General features: G+C 45.6%; 1 protein-coding gene across 2 annotated transcripts; it reads left to right on the top strand.

The window, feature by feature from the left end:
* Positions 1-3,654: 3,654 nt before the first annotated feature.
* Positions 3,655-16,187, top strand: RPS19 (ribosomal protein S19). 2 transcript variants are annotated; one of them, XM_054999930.1, is made up of 6 exons: positions 3,655-3,711; positions 5,587-5,657; positions 6,758-6,858; positions 10,333-10,516; positions 10,975-11,031; positions 15,615-16,187. In XM_054999930.1, the coding sequence occupies exons 2-6, from the start codon at positions 5,587-5,589 to the stop codon at positions 15,736-15,738; spliced, it is 537 nt and encodes a 178-aa protein (XP_054855905.1). In that variant the 5' UTR covers positions 3,655-3,711; the 3' UTR covers positions 15,739-16,187. The 2 variants fall into 2 exon arrangements, with proteins under 2 accessions (XP_054855905.1, XP_054855906.1); XM_054999931.1 differs by having other exon boundaries at positions 3,660-3,711; positions 10,975-11,029; positions 15,612-15,681.
* Positions 16,188-21,727: the final 5,540 nt, after the last annotated feature.

The following is a 21,727-nucleotide window of genomic DNA, read 5'->3' as shown; positions in this document are numbered from 1 at the left end:
AAGGAAGGAAGGACACAAAGCCACAGGGGGAAAAAAATCAGGACAGGTCAGGGACTGGAGGAAAGGACACAAAGTGGTTTGGGTTGTAGATCATTGGTTCTTATACATGTTCAGAATATTTCTGCATGCTCATGCCTATGAACAGTTTTGAGCCAAGGGAAAGTCAAGCTCCCCAGATAGGCTTCCCAGTTGCCCGTCAGTGGTGGGCAATCTCCAGGGGTTTGCTCGATTGCCTGCCAATTGCTGGTGGTCGGCAGGAGGTGGCAACACCTCCCCCCCCAAATCGCTTGCTACTTGCAAGCAACATGGGATAGTGTGCACTGGGCACACTCCCCATGGGGTGTGACTATATCACTTCCTGGAGTGACTTCATTGTGCAGACGTGCTCCTGTGCTTCGCTGGGGCCAATTTTGGCTCCAAACGGACCAGAATTCGCCCCATGCAAAACACAGGCGCACACCTGTGGCTGGTGTGATAACATCACTTCCTGGAAGTGATATCACACCTCTCCAGAAGTGCACACACAAGGAGACTACTACAGGTAAGTCCTGCCCCGCCCCTCGCTGGGAGGGTACAGGGACCTGGAAACCCTATCCCCAGAAGAATGAATGAGTGAGTGCTTCCCATAATAGAACAGCTACATTTTATTTTATTTACTATTTATTTTTTTAAAAAAAAATATTTTATTTACTATTTATTTCTTTAAGTTATTTCTAGTCTGCCTTTCTCACTGAGATACAAGGAAGATTACAGGATAAGACATAATTACAGGATAAGATTGAAGGGGGCGGTGCCATGTCGGCCTCCCACCTTTGGGGTGGGGAAGGTTCTCCCCACCACTGCACCTTGTTAATTTGTTTTATTATTTATATATTGATTTTAGTTTTTGTTTTTATCGATTTTAACTGTTCACCGCCCAGAGCCCCTGGGGATGGGCGGTATATAAATTGAATAAATAAAATAAATAAATAAATAAGTAAATAAATAATAAGCAATGAAATAGGACTAGGATTGCAGAAATCCGAAACAAGTAGAAAACTGAACAAAGCATAAGTAATTAAGCCTGGCATAATTAGCCTGGCATTTTAAACAAGCAGTAAATGGTATTATTACTTAAGTAGAAATATAATACACTGAGAACAAGATAAAGCATATAGCAATAGATAACACATGCCATATAGTAGTGAAGTCCACAGACCTGTTCCTTTCCTTGAAACATCTGTTGTAATATAGCTAGTGTTGCCAGCTCCAGGTTGGGAAATTCCTGGAGATTTGGGGGTGGGGGGGTAGGTGGAGCCTGGGGAAGGGGGGGTTTAGACCTCAGCATGGCATAATGCCCCAGAGTACATGCTCCAAAGCAGCCATTTTCTCCAGGGAACTGATCTTTGTGGCCTAGAGATGAATTGTAAAGAGTCCAGTAGCACCTTTAAGACTAACCAACTTATTTATAGCGTAAGCTTTTGAGAACCACAGCTCTCTTCATCAGATGCATCTGATGAAGAGAAATGTGGTTCTCAAAAGCTTATGCTACAAATAAGTTGGTCAGTCTTAAAGGTGCTACCGGACTCTTTACTATTTAGCAACTACAGACTAACACGGCTAACTCCTCTGGATCTAGAGATCAATTGTAATTCTGGGAGATCTTCAGCCACCACCTGGAGGTTAGCAACCCTAAATATAGCTAATCTCCTTTATAAAAATGCCTTCCGGAACAACTCAAATTACACAGTTTTGGAATGACAGAAGTGTGGGAGCCGTTCTGACCACCTAAGGCAAGCTATTCTATTCCACAAGGTGGCAGCCGTAACAGAGAAGGCACGGGCACAAGCGGTGGTCGATCTTGCCCGTTTGCAGGGCAGGACCGGCAGAAAGCCCTGCACAGATGAGCAAAGTTGCCGTGGTGGAGAAGAAGAGGTCGTCTTGAAGATATGAGGCTCCAAGGCTGTGAAACGTTTTATTGGTGATGGCCAGTACCTTGAACTGAGTCTGGTAGCTGATGGGCAGCCAGTGGAGTGACTGGAGAAGGGATATAATGTGCATGCCCTGCCATGTTGAGTTTTAAGGTAAAGGGGCCAGCAAAAACATATCAATTAAAACAAGTTTTGAACAGCAGCTGCGAGTGAGCTAGATAAGATCCTAAAAGATAAAGATGTCTTTCGGGGAACCAAGATCAAGATAATCCAAATTATGGTATTCCCCATTACTATGTATAAATGTGCAAGTTGGACAGTGAAGAAAGCAGACAGGAAGAAAATGGATTCATTTGAAATGTGGTGCTGGAGGAGAGTTTTGTAGACAGCCCAAGAGACAAATGTGGGTACTAGATCAAATCATCAAGCCTGAATTCTCCCTAGAAGCTAAAATGACCAGACTAAGGCTATCGTACTTTGGTCACATCTTGAGAAGGCAAGATTCTCTGGAAAAGGCAATAATGCTAGGCAAAGTGGAAAGCGGAAGACCTAAAACGAGATGGCTTGACTCAATAAAAAGAAGCCACGTCCTCCATTTTGCAGGATCAGAGCAAGTCTGTTAATGATAGGCAGGGCTTTTTTTCTGGGAAAAGAGGTGGTGGAACTCGGTGGTGGAACTCAGGTCCACATAATGACGTCACTTTGGGTTAGCTGGAACAAGGGGGGAGTTTTTTAAAGTTTAAATTGCCCTCGGCGAAAATGGTCACATGGCCGGTGTCCCCACCCCCTGATCTCCAGACAGAGGGGAGTTTAGATTGCCCTTGGCACTGCTGCAGTGTCATGGAGGGCAATCTAAACTCCCCTCTGTCTGGAAATCAGGAGGCGGGGCCACCAGCCCTGTGACCATTTTCTCCGAGGGCAACCCACTGAGTTCCACCACCTCTTTTCCCAGAAAAAAAGCCCTGACCCATAGTATTGTACTATCGAGTGACCCGGGGCATGCTGACTTAAATATGAATCTCACTGTCTGCAGTGCAACTACCGGTGAGAAAAAGTGCATAGGATTGTGGCCTCAGTAACCCAGATCCTATACTGGTTAACTTAAAAGTAAGTCCCACTGACTCTAGTATAGCCACAGAATCACTTATGCTCTGTTCCAGCATTTCTTCAGCTCTGTGTTAGAATTCTGCTGGTTTTAAATCTCTGGAAATTTGCAATCATAGACCCTAGTACATTGTTTATTGAAATGGACTCAACTGTGTAATCAGCCTTCAGTCTCAGGTGAGAAAGGCAGACTATAAATGACACCAATAATAATGAAAATGAATGATAATAGTAATGATGAGGAAGAGTAGGAGAATAATAATAGTAATAGTAGTAGTAGTAATGATGATGATGATGATGATGATGATAATAACAGTGGCGTTAAGGATGATGTTGATGATAATAATAATAAAAAAATAAAAGTAAGCGTGCATAGGACTTTTCGAACAGCGGCTCCTTGCTCTCTAGCGCGCCTAGTGGCCAATAGCAATCACGCAGCTATCCGAACGAACTCCACTTCCACCCTTCTGTGGGCAAGAAGCTTCTACAACTTCCGGGACCGCTGGCTGTGAGAGAAGGCGCGCGGGGAGGCCCGCTTCCTCCTCCACCCCCGCCTCACGTGGATTGGGCGAGCCCAAGTCTCGCGTCCATCTGATTGGCGAGTCAAGCCTCGCGATGCTTGGAGCCCTGTGACTTGCGGGTGGGAAGCCCCGCGCGTCCTCTTTCGCCTGCCCGGGAGTGCAGAGGCAGCAGCGCGGTGAGCAGCGCTAGGCCGGGGCTGTCCCTGCGGGCGGGCAGAGGCCTTCTACGGGCCCCACCGGGCCGGCCTCGCGTTTCTTGGCCTGTGTCCGGGACCTGACCCTGGCCTGGCGGGAATACGTGCGCGGGCGAGCCTTTCCTTGGGTGGGGGAATGGGAAGCGGGCCGAGGGTCTGGGCTTGGCCTTGGGGCGCTCGTCGTGTTGTATGTCAGGCTAGGGCATTGCTCGGCCACACGCTGAGAAAAAGACGATAACAATTCGCGATCATTTTGAATAATCAGATATTTGCTTATTAATAATAATCAGATATACAATAATAGCAGTGTAACAATAGCAGTCGGTTATAATACTGTGGTATATCTTACATATATTTTATATAATGATTATATGTGATATAAAATAGTTAGATCTAGTCTTAATAATAACAGCGTGCTTATATACTGCCCTTCGGGACAGATTAGTGCCCCACTGACAGTGGTGAAGAAAGTCAGTGTTATTATCCCAACAGTGCAGCTGGGGACCTGGGCTGAGAGGTCTTGCCTAAGGCCTCCTATTAAGCTCCTGGCAAGTGGTGGGAGTCGAACCTGCAGAGTGCTGATTTGCAGCCCAGCTACTTAACCTATACCTGTCATTCAGGAGAACGCAGTCAGAGCAGGCAATAGCGGCAATAATAATAATTGTGCTTACGTACTGCTCTTCTAGACAAATTAGCGCCCCGCTCGGAGTGGTGAACGAAGCCACCACAGCAACCTACCCTAAAACCAGTCCCACTATTTACTTATTAAAATATCTACACCCCAACATTATCCCTACAATGCAGCTGGGGCTGAGAGGAGTGGCTTGCACAAGGCCACCTACTAGGTTCATGGCAGGAGTGGGATTTGAACCAGCAAAATGCAGATTAGCAGTCCAACCACTTAGTCACTATGGTATAGCAGTTCAGATACATGCTTTCTACTTTACAGCACTCAGTGGCTTATAAAGCAAAAGCAACATTCATAGATGATGTATTTTGTTATGGGTAAAAATGAGATCTGTTGCTGTTTTGAGAACAGCTGTTTAGAAGTTCTGTATTGGTTCATATCCCAGAGGGCTCAGGAGAGAAAAGAAGTAGGCTGCACACATACCCAGATTCCTCTTCCCCCTAACTCCTTACATAAGCTCCCTTGAGCTAAGGTGAGTGTTGGGGTGTAGATATTTTAAAAAATAAGTTAATAGTGGGACTGGGTTTAGGGTAGGTTGCTGCGTTAGTCTGCAGTAGAACAGCAGAATTTGAGTCAAGTGGCACTTTAAAGACCAATCAGATTTTTCAAGGGCATAACATTTCAAAGTATCTGAAGATGGGGGCTTTGGCTTTCGAAAGCTTATACCCTGAAAATCTTGTTGGTCTCTAAGGTGCTGCTGGCTTCAAATTCTGTGGTTCTGTTTAGAATATGAGTCCAGTGACACCTTAGAGACCAAGATTTTTAGGATATAAGCTTTTGAGAGTCAGAGCTCTCTTCAGATAAATAACTGGGCTGTCTCTCACTAGTAGAACGTCTGCTTTGAATGGAGGTGGTCCCAGGTCCAATCATTGGCACCTCCAGTTAAAAGGGTTAGGCAGCCAGTGATGTGCACGATCTCTGTTTGAAACCCTGGAGAGCTGCTGCCAGTTAGAGATGGTACTGGTGACCTTGATAAACCGCAGTCTCCTTCCGGGCAAGGTAGCATCTTGTGAACTGGGGAGGGGGAGAGAAAGGAAGTCAAGTGCTGAAAGGGGCAGGGATGGCTGAAATGATAAAATTTCCCAGTGAGGTGCACCTCAACTTGTTTGCTCTGGGCATGCGTTATTAAAAATTGGCGTTTGTGGTTTTTTTTCTTTTCTCTTTAACAGATGCCTGGTGTAACGGTAAAAGACGTGAACCAGCAGGAGTTTGTGAGGGCGCTCGCTGCCTTCCTCAAAAAGTAAGTAGCCTAAAAAAAAATAAGCTCACTAGTTAAGAACGAAACCTGAGACTTGTTCAAGTGAGTCAGATGCATTTATCAAGCAACCAAAAGATGGCTGAACCATATGTTCCCTTTGGTGAATTCAGAAATTCGTCTGAGTTAGCTCACCTTCAAAAAGAGTCCAGTAGCACCTTTAAGACTAACCAATTTTATTGTCGCATAAGCTTTCGAGAATCACAGTTCTCTTCGTCAGATGCATGGAGGGCAAAAAGAGAAACTGCCCTCAATTTGGTGGGGGAAGCATGGCTAATCTTATGGAAAAATAACAACGTTGGGGAATTTGACCACAACATTATAGTTTCCCACAGTCATGTCCTACATTGCAGCCTATTTGTTTTATCCCATAGAATTCAATGACAACTTGCTCCTTTTGTGCATAGGCTTTCCAGGTTTCTTAGACACACCGGAATATGGCAGAATGTTGAGAAATAAATCCAGTAATCTCTGATACTCCTTAACAGTCCTTTAAAGTAACTTGGTTCTGCTGTAATGAGCTTCCTTGACAAGTAGGGATATAAATCTGTTTTCTACACCTGGCGTATTAGATAGTGTACATTTCTGGTCCGCCCATTGATTGAAGGCACTGGCTATCCAGTGTGAAAAGCTTCCCCCTTAGGAAGCTCCAGAGTTTGTAGATTAATGAGGTCAAACACTGTGTGTTTGCACATCAGCTAGAGTGCTTTTCTTTTGTTGCGGTTCTGTTCATATGCAAAGTAATTCTGTTGATGTTATGGATTTTTAGTTTTCTGAAGATTTCCTTGGGTGTCACCCTTATCAACAGCAAACAGCTGTATGGCCTTGGCTGGTGCCTGTACTTCATTGTTTAAGTGGAATCTCTGCAGATTGTTTATTCAGGCTACTTGGGATCTTGCTGTCCATCTGCAAGATATGAAGACTTGGATTTTAGCTCATGCTTTGTAGTTACGGAGAAAAACAGCAGAGAATCTATGTGTGGAAGTATCCTGAATGAGTGTGTGCTCAGTGTGCTGCTTGTAAGCAAAAGTGACTCTGGTTGTTTCTTACGGTCATAATGACTTGTCTTTGGATTATTCTTTCAGGTCAGGTAAACTAAAGGTACCGGAATGGGTGGACACAGTCAAACTAGCCAAACACAAGGAATTGGCTCCCTATGATGAGAACTGGTTCTACACTAGAGCTGGTAAGGGTTCCTGTGTGGTTGTATGTGTGATTTTTACCTTTAGGAAAGCAGCTATGCACAAACAATTTATACAATTTAAAGAAACAAAACAGGCGAAGCAAATGTGTTGTATGCAGGTTCTGATTTCCTGGGTTGGCTAATGCAGGCTCCAGGCTGTAAGTCATGGGGCCAACAGCTGTAGACCAAGCCCTTTGGCTCTTGCTCTGAGCTCATGCCCAGTATTTGCTCATCCAGTTCTAGCTTCAGGCAGAGGAAGTGTGAGCCTGAGGCCCTCCCGGCACCTTACAGCTTGTATTCTACCCTGATATTGTCAGTTCCTTGAGGCTTCGTGAGAAAGGCAGACTATAAAAGTAGTAAATAAATAAAATTGGTCGAGGCTACTACGACTATGCTCCCCTTAGTTATGCTAAAAAAATACAATCCCCCCCCTTTTTTTGCTTTACACCACTGCTTTACACCACTGCTACATTAGCTAATGCCGTACCGTTATTCATCTCAGAAGCCTGCATTAATACTAAGTTCAGAAAACATGCATTCCCAATAGTGAGTGCCTCAACCAGGGCCAGGGCTTTTTCTGCCCTGGCCCCGGCCTGGTGGAAAACTCTCCCGCTGGAGATCCGGGCCCTGCGGGACCTGTTACAGTTTCGCAGGGCCTGTAAAATGGAGATGTTCCGCCGGGCCTTTGGTTGAGTGCCAGCGGGTGTCCTTCCATTTAAGACCACCACTTCTTCTGGGGCTGCCCTCAGCCATCTGCTATGCCCGTGTACAGACTCCCAATATTTGTCTAAATAGCCTGCTCCTGGACTATTTTAATGGTTTTTTAAAAATTGTTGTTGATTTTATGTTTTTGTGATTTTAATGTATTTTTTAATGTGGGAGGGCGGGGTATAAATCAAATCAAATCAATAAATAATAAATAAATCTTTCTGTTGCTTTAATAAAAAGGTGGCAAGAAGTTTGAAACCAGAGAGAGAGTGAGAGAGAGAAAATATCTCAGGGGGTTGGTGGTATTGGAACAAGGCTGGAGACTGCCTTGCACATCCCAGCTAGCGCCTTTTTGAAATGGTCTTGCATGCTCATGCAGGCCAAGAACTTGCTGTTTGAAAAATGTTACGGCTTTATCAAGCAATCCTAGACCGAGAGGTCTGCCCGGGATGTGGGATTTATGTATTGCAAAACATAATGATTAGACAGCGCTTTGATTTGTGGGGATGGTGCCTGTCCAAACAGAAAGGGTACCAAAGCAGCCTCCTGTCTTTATGAGCTACAAAAGAGGGCTTCCAGGTCTGGAGATACTTTAGGCGGCCCGTGAAAGTGTTCGCTTGCCCTGCCTGTTGCCAGGCACAGAAGTGGAGGCGGAGGTGGCGGAAGTGTCAGCTGTGCTTCATTCCAACCCCAGCGTCGTCGGCTGACCTTAAAGAGTTGGCCTGGTTGCTGAGGTATGATTGCCATAGCAACTGCAGCTCTCCAGTTGGCTGCAGTGGGAAGAGGGGTGCTTCTATGGGTTGTCTGGGCCTCCTTTTGCCACTTGCCAGGGCTTTGCAGTTGCCACAGTGATCGGAGCGCCTCATCTGAACTGAGAGGTATTCACGGCTCTTTGGAGAATACGCAGGTGCTTCTTGGTTGAAGTTGTTGCAATGGCCCCACCCCAGCATCAGAGGCATCGCAGACGCTTGGTTGATCCTCCTTGTCCTTGGGATGCCCAGGACAGATTACTTAGGCAGCCGTGTTGTTGCAGATGGAAACAAAACCCTTGACTTTCCCCATTTCCAGCAATTGGGAAGGATGTCTTTGGGCTATAGGTGGCTGTGCTCCCTCTTTCTCTCCTTTGGCTGCCATAGCAATCTGTGCTCTGGCCCAGTTTTGGGAAGGAGGCGGAACGGCTGTAATAGATTTTTTTTCTCCCGGAGGCAATTATGCTTCAGTGTCTGATGTACTTGCTACAGGTACGCGTGGTGCTTCAGGCTGTGATGCAGGCAGTCCGGTAGGACTTAACCCCCTGCTGCTTTGCACGTGTTCATTGTCTGCCTTTTAAATTGGGCCTTTAGCCATGACTTGTAGCCCAAAGGACTACAGAGTGTCTCGAGGCCTGGTTTTAATGAGACAAACGGGGCATGTACAGCAACACCTTGTTTTGCTTGTTTTCTTTGTTTTTCCAGGTTACTTAATCTTCTAGGGGTATGGTGGTTCTCAAAATGAGATTGGTTGTGTTAAGATTTGCCTGTTACTCCCCCTTTCCTGTGTTGCATGATCGTATTCTGTGCCCGGTGCATTAACTCTCATCATTTCTGCCTGAGTCCATTGCTTTTGACTGGTTCCTGTCCCTTGAAGGAAGGGCTCGAACGAGTCTTGGTAGCCAGCCAAGCAATCTGTCTTTTCCTTCCTAAGGCCCCAGATAGTTTTGTTCTTGACTTTAGAAGCCTCCCTGTAACAGTTGGAGAGCTTTAGAGTTTAGTCGGCATGGAGATTTTGCCTTGCTCCTTCCCTGGTGTTCGGCTGCCTTTTCAGACAACGCACATCTGTGCGCATTCATGGTAAATAATACAAACCAATTTTCTGCTGTTTTGTGTCTGGCTTTTAAACATGTTTTTGTTGCAGCGAGGGGGTTGCGTGGAAGCTCTAAAGCCAGGCTTGTCTTTTTATTCCCCTCGCAGTTTCTGCTGTGGCGACATCTATTAAGCACGGTGTTCTCAGTAGTCGTCTTACTGCTGAAACCATTCAAACAGGATGGGGGCGTTGGAAGACTGGCTGTTGGCTTGCGGGCATGTAACCTCAGGCTGCCTTTTTTTGTGTCTATTCCTAAGCATCCAGCTCTAACAGAAAATTGATGGTTAGAAAGGGCTCCTCTGTCCTTCGTGCTCTTTTCCTTACTACCTATAGTTCCATTCTAGGTGCAAACTCGGGATTTCAGCACCACGACTTCCTCCCAAGTACCAACTGCGGCGCCCTGTTCCTTCTCTGTAGAGTTGATCCCCTGCTTGCCATACTCCACTGGCAGCAGCAAATAGTCTGTGCTAAACCTCTTGATACTCATGAACGGCACCATCTTCAGCAAGTTTACGCACTGCCTCTTTCCTGTTCACAGCTGCTTCTTTCTCTCTAGAGAACTGTCTGCTAAGTCATGTGATTGGCACAGGATGGGCTGTAGCAGGCGACATGCTCTGAGAGAAAGAGTCTAGAATATTGGGCAGCCGAGATTATTGGCTTCTGGCTTGGATGCCTAAGCTGCTCACATGCGAAGGCTGTCACTGTGATTAAATGTAGCCATCTGTGAGGCGACCCTAGGTGTGTTCTGAATGATGCTGCAATGGGGGCGGGGGGGGGGTTAACAGGATTTTTTTCAAGATGGGACAGTCAGCCCGATTTGCTTCTATGTTTGCTGTGGTGAGGCTTCTATTAGAATATTAAGGTTGAAACTGCCAGGTTGGAAGTGTTAGGAAAGTGATGGTTTTTTTATCTTATGTTTTTTTAAAGCATCCACAGCCCGCCACTTATACCTCCGTGGTGGTGCGGGGGTTGGTTCCATGACCAAGATCTACGGGGGTCGCCAGCGCAATGGAGTGATGCCCAGCCACTTTAGCCGGGGCTCCAAGAGTGTTGCTAGAAGGGTCCTCCAGGCACTGGAAGGGCTGAAGATGGTGGAGAAAGACCAGGATGGGTGAGTTTCCAGAAGATAGAGAGGTTCTCATCCAATGTGGTAACCCTAAGTAAATAAAAATGTGTTGTGTGTGTGTGAATATCATGAAAGCCATGCAAGGACGTTGTGTACTTTGCCTACAAATGGCTTGCTTGGCACCAGAGATTACTTTGCCAGAATTTAGTCTTTTTTTCATGGTGTTTCAGTGTGTTGGGGTAGAATGCCTCCTTTGAAATATTTACTTAAGAATTGCATTTGCACATGCGTTTGGAGGGGAAAGAGGATTGGAATGTAACTTTTATCTATCGAAGGGAGCAGAGGTGTGAAAATTAGTACATACTTGAGGTATTGGGCGGAGGCGGGGTGGGGGTGGGGGTGACTAATGTGCTGGGCGGCTGTAATGAGGGCACAGAAAAGGCCCCAGGGGCAAAGGTGCTATTTCTTGAACGCACTGATCTTGTTTGTTGGTTTCTTTCCAGAGGTCGCAAACTTACTCCACAGGGGCAGAGAGATCTGGACAGGATTGCAGGACAGGTAACTCCTTGTGTAAAGATCTCTAAGAGTAGCCTTTTTGTACAGAGGTGCTTTGTTACATCTTAAAACAGACCCTTAAATAGCTACTCTGCTGGCCATTGGTAGCATTAAGAATTCCCTCCAGGGAGTCTTCTTGATAACCATTAGTTCATTTTAGGCCATGCATTATCAGCATAGTGTGAACACAGAGACTAATAAACATTTTTGTAGACTGTTTTGTTTTGTGGACTAAATGAAAGGCTGCCCGAAAAGACTGGTGTGAGTTTTCATAGACCTAGTTGCAACTCATGAAATGGGCTTTTGCCAGTCTATATGGTCTGGCCTTTTCAAGGTTCCCCAATAACAACAATAATATTCCTGGGGATGCCAGAGGTGAAAAAGAACAAGAAAAAATGATTAAATATAGAGATCTGGCAATAGAAGCCACCTTACTATAGAAGAAGAATGCAGTCCCCATTGTCATCGGGGCACTTGGAACCATCTCGAAAAACTTTGCAATTCATATGGAAAAACTGCAGCTTTCTGACATAACACCTACAGAACTTCAAAAGGTGGCACTACTTGGAACAGTGTTCATATTAGCCAATATCTGGTTGATACTTAGTCTCCGGCGGAAACCTGTATCAGCTTAGCAAGGCCAGTCAATAATAACATGTGACCTCTGCTTATTGTTGATTGTGTTTCGGATAATTCGAATAACAACAACATTCGATTTATATACCGCCATTCAGGACAACTTAATGCCTACTCAGAGCAGTTTAGAAAGTGTGTTGTTATTATCCCCACAACAAACACCCTGTAAGGTGGGTGGGGCTGAGAGAGCTCCAGAGAGCTGTGACTAGCCTAAGGTCACCCAGCTGGCTTCGAGTGGAGGAGCGGGGAATCGAACCCTGCTCTTCAGATTAGAGTCCCGTGCTCTTAACCACTACACCAAAGTGGCCTCCCAAGACTTTTCATTCTGGGCACCTGGCTTCTTCCACAAGAATGGTTTTTTGTCCGTTCTCTGGTCTACTTCATCCCAGTTCAACATTTTATCAGTTGTATCACGAAGCTTTAGCATAAGACTCCAGTGGTGCTCTGTTGTATTGGATTAGAAGGGTCTAGTGAGATGGAGCAGTGGTAGGAGGAACGAATGCCTGAAACGTGAATTTTCTCTGTAACTTTCTCAGGCATTACGGTTGAGCTGTATTTTTGAAACGAGTTTGCTCCTTCTGCCCCTTGGCATGTGCAAATTCTTTTCTGATGTTTCTTGGCTGGTGAATACCATGGGCATGTTATGACAGCTGAGTTCGGCTCAGCTTGACGTGAGGCTGGGAGATCTTCCCGGTGCTTTAAAAATGGAAATATTACCCACACTTTGGGCCTAATTTGGATCAGAGCAGTAGTGTGGAGGGGGATGGATTCAGTGTGCTTTTTACACTTTCATTGATGTATCGGTGGCTTCATTTGGGGAGGCCGGGCAAGGGCAGAAAGGTTTCATGCTCTTGCTTCCAGAACACTCTGCAGGCTTGCATGCCTTTTCCCATCTTTAAAAAACAACACTGAAGATGGCGATCCCACCTTAGTCAACACAATGTAGGCGTCGTGACAAAATGGTTAATGAAAGAAATGGGGGTGGGAATCTGCGAAGTCTGGCCACTGATATTGGAACACAGCTTAAGTTGAATCATCACCTGTTCCTAAACAATATGCAGAAAGCAAAATTAAAGAGGGAGGGAGGGAGTTGGAATAAGCAACTTGAGAGAGCATTTAAGCTCAGCTCTTGACTGCCGTATTAATGAGAGCTCCATGAGCCTGGTTTTCTTAAAATCTCATTAGAAAGGGTCTGTGTATCTCTCAGCTTCTCCTAGAATAGTTTTTTTTTCTCCTTAAAACTTGTACTTGATGATCTGTCCCCAATAAAATTCTTAATGGCCCCAGTGCCATCAGATAAAGTGTGGGAATGACGAGCATTAACCAGCCCTGTGTTGACATTTACAGCATACCGTGGGTGAATTATTCCTTGCAAATGGTTGCTTTTACAAATTCATGCAAGTTACTTAAGCGGAGCCCCTCCACACTAGTAGCAGAATGAAAAATCGCATGTACTCGTGTGAGAGAGATCTCATTTTCAAACTGCGGGGCTGAAGTGTGAATCCAATCGAGTATCTCAAATACTCTGTTATCAGTCCTAAACAAAAAAGAAATTATAGCAGCCCATATAAAGAATGGTCTTTATTACCTTTGCAAGTAAATTTGCAGGCTTTGGACCAGAGTTCTTCAGGCACTTGGCTACTGAATTCAGCATTGTGTGATGGTATGTCTGTTCCTTTTAAAGACGCCTGGATTCTTTTCAGCCAGCTGCGAGTGAATCACTTAAACACAAAAGCACAGAGATAACCCGTCTTCCTGCCCACTTGATAAGCTTATGAAGATTGGGGCCAGTGAAAGTCGGCTTTTGGCACCTTAACATCCTAATTAATTGCATGTGGCACACATCTGCTTTTTCTGTTGAGCTGCCTAACAACAGTCAAATGACTGGAGAAAAAGATGCTGCTAGGCAATATCTTGTGGGCTTCTGCACCACAAAGTGTCAGCCTCAGCTCAGGGAGTAGAGATGGGCACGAACTGAAATATGAACCAAAGTTCATGGCAAACCGGGCCGGTTTATGGTTCACAAACCGGCGGTTCTTCAGAGCCCATTTCTGACGAGCTGCCACACACTTTAGGCTGGTTCGTTTGGTTCGTTTTTGGTTTGTCACTGCAGACAGCCTGGCGCCTATCAAACAGTTTCCTAGGCAACGGGATGGACTTCCTGCAGACCTTCTGCTGACCCAGAAGTGATGATTTGCTGACCTGGATGTGACATTTTCACGAACCAAATTAACCAGTTTGTGAACCGGGGCAGGTTCGTGAAAATTCATGGTTCATGAAATGTGATGAACCACGAACCGCATGGTTCGGTTTTTTTCCGGTTCGTGCCCGTCTCTACCAGGCAGTGATGGGGACGTGTTGTCCTTGCTGTCGTACTACACAAGTGAGGTAGTGAATAGAGGACTGCATTGCTAATGGGGAAGGAACGTGTTGGAGGGGGCTGCTGGACAACACCAGAGGCCCTTCCATCCTCGACACCCCAACGTGGTCCGAAACCCAGTGTGGTGCAGTGATTAAGAGTGTTGGGCTAGAATCTGGGACCACCCAAGTGCGAATCCCTGCTCCTCAGCAGAAGCTTGCTAGGTGACCTTGAGTCATTTACACACACTTGGCCTAACCTACCATATAGGGTTGTTGTGAGAATAAAATGGAGGAGAATGGTGTAACGCTGCTTTGGGTCCTCATTGGGGAGAAAAGGAAGGTATAAATGAAGTAAATAAAGATAAGCATGGCATTCGTCATTCTCGGTAGGATCACAGTAGGCACCCTATAAAGATCCACATGCCAGCCGATGGATCAATAGCAGTTGGCCTTTTGAGAGCCATTCAGGCACTGACGCTTGGCCCTTTGACAGCCAGCTGTCTAAGCTCCCCTGTGGGTTCAGGAAAGGGGAGCAGCAGGGGGGAGAGAACTCATAAGGGGTTGTTTGTCCTTCCTGGGCTTGGCCGTGCCTCCATTGGGCTTATCTGTAGAGAGAGGCTCCTGGGCTTGCCCCAGACCTACATGAGGCTTTTAAAGGGTTTGGGGATATTTGCCAATAAAGGTTCTGTCTTGTCTTGTGACTCAGGTTTGGGGAGGCTTCCAGCTCAAAAGGAAGTAGAGCTAGGGGAGGCGAGGTGGGATAGGGTGGCTAACCCCCACCCCTCTGTCCATGTGTTACGAGCCTGGGCCTAGTGAGGCCTAGTGGCTCTGGGGAAGCCTGCACTAAAGTTACTGCAAGGCCTACATTTCCCAGGTTCCCTTTGGCCCCTGTGATTGGGTAAGGGGATTTGGAGGGAAAATTTGCACCATTAGGAAAATAGGGGGATGGTGCCTGAGAGAAGAGATAAAAGGCCTCACCACAGGGGGGGGGAGGGTGTTCACTTCTAGGGAGCACAGCTGAGGAGAGGCTGCTGCAGACGGAGGGATCCCTCATCCAGAAGGGGTGAGACAGTTGGAAGACAGTCACCAGGGGACAGTTAAGAGCAGTCTAGTTAGATGCGTTAGGGTATTTTAGTTTTGTTTGTTCACCAACCTTTACTATTCTCTTTAATATACCAAGTTTGAGAATCAGTTATTAATAAACCTTTTAAATAAAGTTCTTTATTATTCTGCCTGGGTCCTCATGCCTCATTTGGTCATGTAATAAATCAAACCTACTGGGAAAGAGTCAACAAAAGGTGTTGGTTGGGTGCTCTGGGCCCTTCTTTAGGAAACCTGTGCCAGAGTGGTGGCAGCCTACGGACAGCTTCCCCGGGCTCCAGCAACTGTGACACCATGGTTAAGCGAAAGGTGTTTCAGCCACACTGGACCCTGATGTAGGATGACTGGCCATGACCTGCAACCTGATAATGCACAATTGAGTGCTAGGAGCCTAATTTCCTACTATTAAAAATTATTTGGGTTGACTGCGCATAAGTGCTGACCTTACGTGTGTGGGAGGCTGACCTTTTCCCTCTTTACTTTCCAGGTGGCGGCCGCAAGCAAGAAACATTAAAACGAGCTTCAGTTTAAAAATAAAAATTCTTTATTTACTGACACACTGTGTGCTTGTGAGTTTTGAAAGATCTGTTCCTGCTCTGTGCTCTCTTTCGTAGTACCCGGTGCTTCCAGCATGTCTTTTCAAATTTTTCCCTGCTTTTTTGTGACAATGAGGGCTAGCATCTTTACAAGTGGAGAAGGCAGGCTGATTCCCTGCCATTTGCCTCTGTTCTCACTTGCATAGTGATAACTGTAGCTGCATACACTGTTAGACAACTGTGAGTACTATTAATACTTTCTAAAAGCATCCCTGCTTAGTGCGGCTCAAGCATTTGTTCATTCAGATTAGAGCTGCTAGCTTTAATAAGTATATTGAAACATGAGTTGGTTGGGGACCAGTCTTAATTGGCGATGGCAAATTTTAATTGGCTTGGTCTGCTACTAAGGACATACTTTATAAGGCTGTTTTTGTTCTGATGTGTTTCTGTAATAGGAGAAGGAAAAGAGAATGTTAAAGATTCTGACTATGACTGGTAGCTTTTATTAAACTATAAGGTCTCTTTAATTTTCTGCCGTCTAATCAATTATATTTGCATATTACTGAATATCTCAATACAAGCACCTTTTGGAGATACTGGAGGAAGATTAATCAACTTAATTGGTCGACAGTTCTATATCAGATGTGTCGGAGGATTGTTCTGTATGGGTAATAGCAGCCTACTTGCTCAAATAGACCCCTGATTTAACAAAAAATGTTCTCTCCAGTCTTGGCAAGGCAAATGTTCTTGAGTCCCACCCACCCTCACCAAAAGTAATTTGTTTTTACTATTGCATACTCTCAGTCGCTGCTGACAGCCATACTTGCGTCCTGACAGACCTTTTGAGTACAGTTAACTCTTGAGATCCCTTAGTTTAACAGCCTTGCTATTTTCCTGCCACTGTGACTTTGCGTGGCATTTGTTTCTTTAAAGAGGGGCTTGATTGTTCATCTGGTTTGGAACCACTACATTCAATTCTGCCCTGCCAATGAGGTTGCTGTACACTTATTTAACTGCATGCTACTCAATTTGACGATCTGCAGCAGATAACTCAAGTGAGCTAGTGTGGATGTTAGTTTGGAGGGTGCTCTGGGTGGGTGCGCATTTGATGTGAAATAAAAAAGCTAACGGGGAGAGGTGTGTGTTTTTTTCATTACTCTTTATTTCCCTGCTGCGGTTCTATGACACATCTTCGTAAAAACGTTACCTTACAATATTTGCTCTAACATCCCATCTTTATTTTTAATGCTGCCCTGGTATTGATTTTTCTCTTGGAAAAAAAAACTCCTGCTTGGAGACTGCAAGAGCTGTGGGTTAGCCCCAAGGGCTTTCCCCCTGAAGTTTATGAATGATTTAAAACATGGCATTTTGGAATAAAACCGCCACCTCAGCCTTAACGGTGGCTTTGATGGTGATGTTGAAACCCCAGAGCGTTCTCTGCAACTTGACTCTGAGGTGTACTTCTGCAGAGTCTCTCTGGTGCTCAGCACTTTGCAAACTCAATTAAGAATTTGTACCCCTCCTGGGAAAATTGGTGGGGGGGTGGAGCTCAAGCTGTGCAGTGTGATTGGAGAAACTGGCATAAGATGATAGTCTGTACAAAACTTGCCTCTGTAAGCTGGTGCAGGATCCATATGCACCAGCCTGCCTTGACCGAATCTTGCATCTTCCCCCTGCCCCAAACAACCAGCTCAACTGTGATACCTGAATCTGTAACCTTTAAAGAGAAACTGAAGCATCTACACTTTTTACGATCTTTCTACCTGATATGCTTGCTAAGGAGGATTTATTTCTTTGGAGGGCAGGGCCAGTCGGGCTACTCTCTTAACATGCCGTACCGAAGGCTGGCATCTGTTTTTGTTCATCTGCTGCTTGAGGAAGCTGCTGCTGTTCCCAGTGTGAATGTTTTCTGACTATAGTGCTGTGCATGCATGCGTATGCTCATTAGAATCAAGCACGTTAGAGCTGGCAGTTCCTTTACTGCAACCAAAGGACAAAGGGGAGGGGGAATGCTGTAATGAGGGGGGAAAGACCAAAATGTGTGTTACTTAAAAAAGCAAAAATCCTAATAGTTGTACTATTGATAGTTCCTCAGGTTGGATTGGATCCAGACTAAAGTGGCAATTCTTTCTGATTCCCCCTTCCCATTGTTGACCTCCCTGTATAGTTCCTCAGGGTTCCCATGTCCCCAGGAAGAGTTTTTGGTGGAAATCAATGGGAAAGGGGAGGCAGGAGAGTTTATTTACCAAATTAATACCCCACCTTTCTGTCCTTATCAGGGCTGCACAGATAGCTTGCATTAAAAATACACAATAAAAAAAATGATTAAAACCAGTTAAAAACAAAAGTATTAAACCAAATCTACAATACAGACAGCAAAACAGGATGGGAGGGCAGGGTCACTGAGGGAATGTCAAATGAAACAATGTCTTCCATCTGCTGGAAGATGGCAATGGGGGGTGGGATACTCAAGCATCCTTGGGGAGAAAATTCTAGAGTTGAACTGACATGACCGAGAACTTCTGGGTTTCCACCTGTGTAATTTCAGAAGGAGTGCACCTGAAACAGGAGGGAAGTGGGCTCAGAAGGTGACCATAATGGTCAGGTTTGTTCGTAAGGTAGTAAGAGGTCCTGCAGGTGCACTGGTCCCAAGCCATATAGGCCTTTAAGGTCAACATCAGCGCCTGCAGTTGTGCTCGGAAATAGATTTGGAGCCAGTGTACATGGCCAAGATTCTTTGCTGGAAAACTTAACCTGCATCCAACCTGATGCCTTATTTGAATATCAAAAGTGTGTCCCACTTGCACAAATTCCCATCGGAGGAGCAATGAAATGCACTGGGATTTAAAAAAAAAATAGAAATCAATTTTGTCTTTTGCTTTTGGTATTTTCCCCAGCCCCCTTACTGCCCATGCTCCTAGGTCTTCAGCAGCGGCCTGACATGCAGAAATTCGGCCAGGGACAATTCTCTATCCTTTCTGTGCTGGGAAAAGCTTCAACTGCAGACCTGTTCAAGAGGCCGCTGATGTTCAGGCTCGGAAACACAAATCACAGATTCTGTATTGGCAGCGTGGCAGCCACTGCAAGCAACAGTCCAATGACAGGGCAGAGAAAAGGCAGGCATTTTAAGCAAGGCTGATACAGCCCCTGGGATGCTCGTTGACAAATGTGTGTCTAGGGGTAGCATTAATGGAATATGGAGGCAGTTGGAATAAGCTCTAATTCTACATAAATCTAAATTAAGTAATGGGTATCTAGACTGGCTTGGTAGCCTGCAGCGCAGGAACCATAGGCTATGGGGCTGCTATTAGTCTGGCAAAGAGTTTATCCCCATTGGATTATTTTCTTGCTATACTTTCCTAACTTGGTTCAGCCTGGAGCGGCTTTTTCTATTTCTTGGAGCCGGGCCACAGCGAGGCTCGCATTGGGTACTGCTCTGCTTAGGTGTGTGTGAGGAAAATGGTTGCTTTGCTCCCCCTTGGGCATGTTAGGCCAGGGCTCCAACAGGCAGCCTGCTGTCCCTCTGGCAACACACAGCTTTGCAGGAAAAAAAAAAGACTAGTTGAAAATCCTGTCAAAAGAAAAGGAAAAAGCTTGACTGGGGTTGTTAGCGGGAATTTTGTCATTTGTTCCTGTCAAGTAGCGCTAAAGGTAGACTTCAATCCTTGACATAGCTAATGAGTTGGGCCTTCAGGGGGGCAGAGTTCTGGTACCCCCTGATCCAAAGGACTTCCTTTGAAAAGCAGGTTGGGCTCTGTGAAAAATTGGCTCTCAGTTCCTTGGACAAGACTTGCTTGTTAAACACTGGCTGGCATCTTACAGCCAGCACCGAGATGTTTGTGGAAGGGGCTGAGCGAAATCGGGTGGAACGGGTTTTTAATATGCTGCAGTCTCTCCAGCCGCCTTTGGAGAGCCCCTTCTGGAAATAATTAGAGCTGCTAAGAATTGTTAATTCAATATACGTAACAGCGGGGGCCTGATGGGCCTTTTTCCCCACCTGTCGCTCCTTCGCCACCCATAAAGAGGCATTAAAATGGGGAGATTTACTGCCTTCAGCGGAGAGGAGCGTTGCAAATTTTTAAATGGCGCCTTCGACAAGCGACGGCAACAAAGTAATGCATTTCTGATAGCAGTGCTGATCTGGAAACGGGATTTGAAAGGGACGCAGCAGCTGGTGTTTACAGCTGCTCGGCTTATGTGGAGGGGGGCTGCTGTGGCTGAGATTTATCACTTGGGGAAGCAAAAATAGTTTGGAGGGGCTGATGGCTCTAGTCATTTTTGGGGAGGGGGGCTGTTTTCTATTTAATGGTACCCTGTAGGGAGCAGCTCTGGGACAGGCCCTTTGCTAAGGCAGCAAGCTTTTGCTTTTTATAATTTAAATCATTATTAAAGCTGGAGGGGAAAGGGAGGGGCGGAATATATCTTCATCAACAAGGCAGTATTATGATTCATTCCAGAACTGCAGCCAACATCAGCACACTGCGTGATTGAATATACAATTCTGATTATGTTACCAGCATCATTATGAGTTCATTGGTATTAGTCTAGTTTAAATATCAATGTGATGAGGATGCAGGTGCGTTTAAACTTGTGGGACTCAATGGCTGATGGCACCCATTTGAAATTCAGCATGTTTCCTCAGCTGAGAACCTGAATTTTTGGGGGTTGGGGGGGAAGGAAGCAGCGAGGGATCTATTTACTTCCAGTGGCAAACAGTATACACACACACTGTTCTACTGAAACACTGAATGAAAATTTGGAAATTCTTCATCTCACACACTCGAATTTTGAATACCACTTACGTGTTTTCCTCTTCCAAGCCAAAGTTTGCGATTGCAAACATAAATGTTCCAAACTTCCAACGTGGTTGACATTTAACTATGGCGAGCATGACATATGGGGAGTTGGCACAAGCTGGATTCTGAAGGTGGCATCAATACTGAAGGAGCCACCAGATGGCACTCAAGTGAATACTTTTGAAGGCCCACATGCCAGGTAAAAGAAATTTGGGAAGAAGCGCCGATTCTGCACGGCTTACCTGAAGCCGGGACGTTGCGGAACATGCCGGAAAAAACACGGAAGACTGCATTTTTTTGCGCGAGTTTTGTGCGACATCGCGCAAAACTCACATGAGAAAATGCGATCTTCCGTGTTTTTCCGGGATGTTCCACAATATCCCAGCGTCAGGTAAGCCGTGCGGAATTGGCCCAGGTCCAGGGAAGTTGTCCCCAAGAGGGAGGTTGGTAGCTTCTGACCAAGCTGAGGGAAGGGGGTTAAGGGGATGTCTAGAAACATGAGAACTTGTTGAGAACAAAACAAAAAAACCCTGTGTATTTTGAAGAGGAAAAAGGGTCGCTGGCAACAGTAACTTGAGGTTTTCGACAGGAGGGTTGAGAAATGTGGACATTGAATGCCCTCAGGCCTAGCTGAGGGGAAAGGCCTGAGGGAAAGCAACAAACCTAATGTGGCTGAGAGGGAAATGTTTAGAAAAGGGGAAAGGCTTGAGGGGCAAAGACAGTGTAGTAAAAGCTGCCAAGACCAAAGCATCTACTAAGAAAAAGGAAGGGGGACCCCCCCTCCCCAGCTGGGGCTCAGCTTCTAGCTAGAAATGAAATGTGAGGAAAACGTCTCACTACCCTAGATTTGCTGGCTTATAAAATCCAGAGCATGAACCAAAGCCCTCCACTGAGTAGTCACAAAGGAAATCTTTATGAGGCATGAGTCAGTCCATGTTGTTCAATTCGAGCTGCTCTCCGGTGGCCCCGTGATGCTTCCTTGTCAATTGCTTTGCTTCCATTAGTGCTGATCCATTTGTTTGACCCAAATTAACAGTTTTGTGCCCCGGTGTGTAGTTTTGGGGTTAATCATTGTAAACCTAAGTGGACCGCACATGCTTGTATACAAATGTGGGATTGGTGCATAGTCGGTATCGGGGCTGGTTGCTGTGGGAAGACCAGCCACTTTACTGTGTAGAGTGTAGAATTCTGTCAGGTTTTGTACAGGCCCCGAAACGTTTTCTTGAGTGGTAGTTAATCTGCAAGAGTCAGCAGATGATATAATGCTTATC

The sequence above is a fragment of the Eublepharis macularius genome, chromosome 15, assembly GCF_028583425.1.
Source record: "Eublepharis macularius isolate TG4126 chromosome 15, MPM_Emac_v1.0, whole genome shotgun sequence".
NCBI lineage: Eukaryota > Metazoa > Chordata > Lepidosauria > Squamata > Eublepharidae > Eublepharis > Eublepharis macularius.
This window is presented reverse-complemented; position numbering and strand designations above follow the sequence as displayed.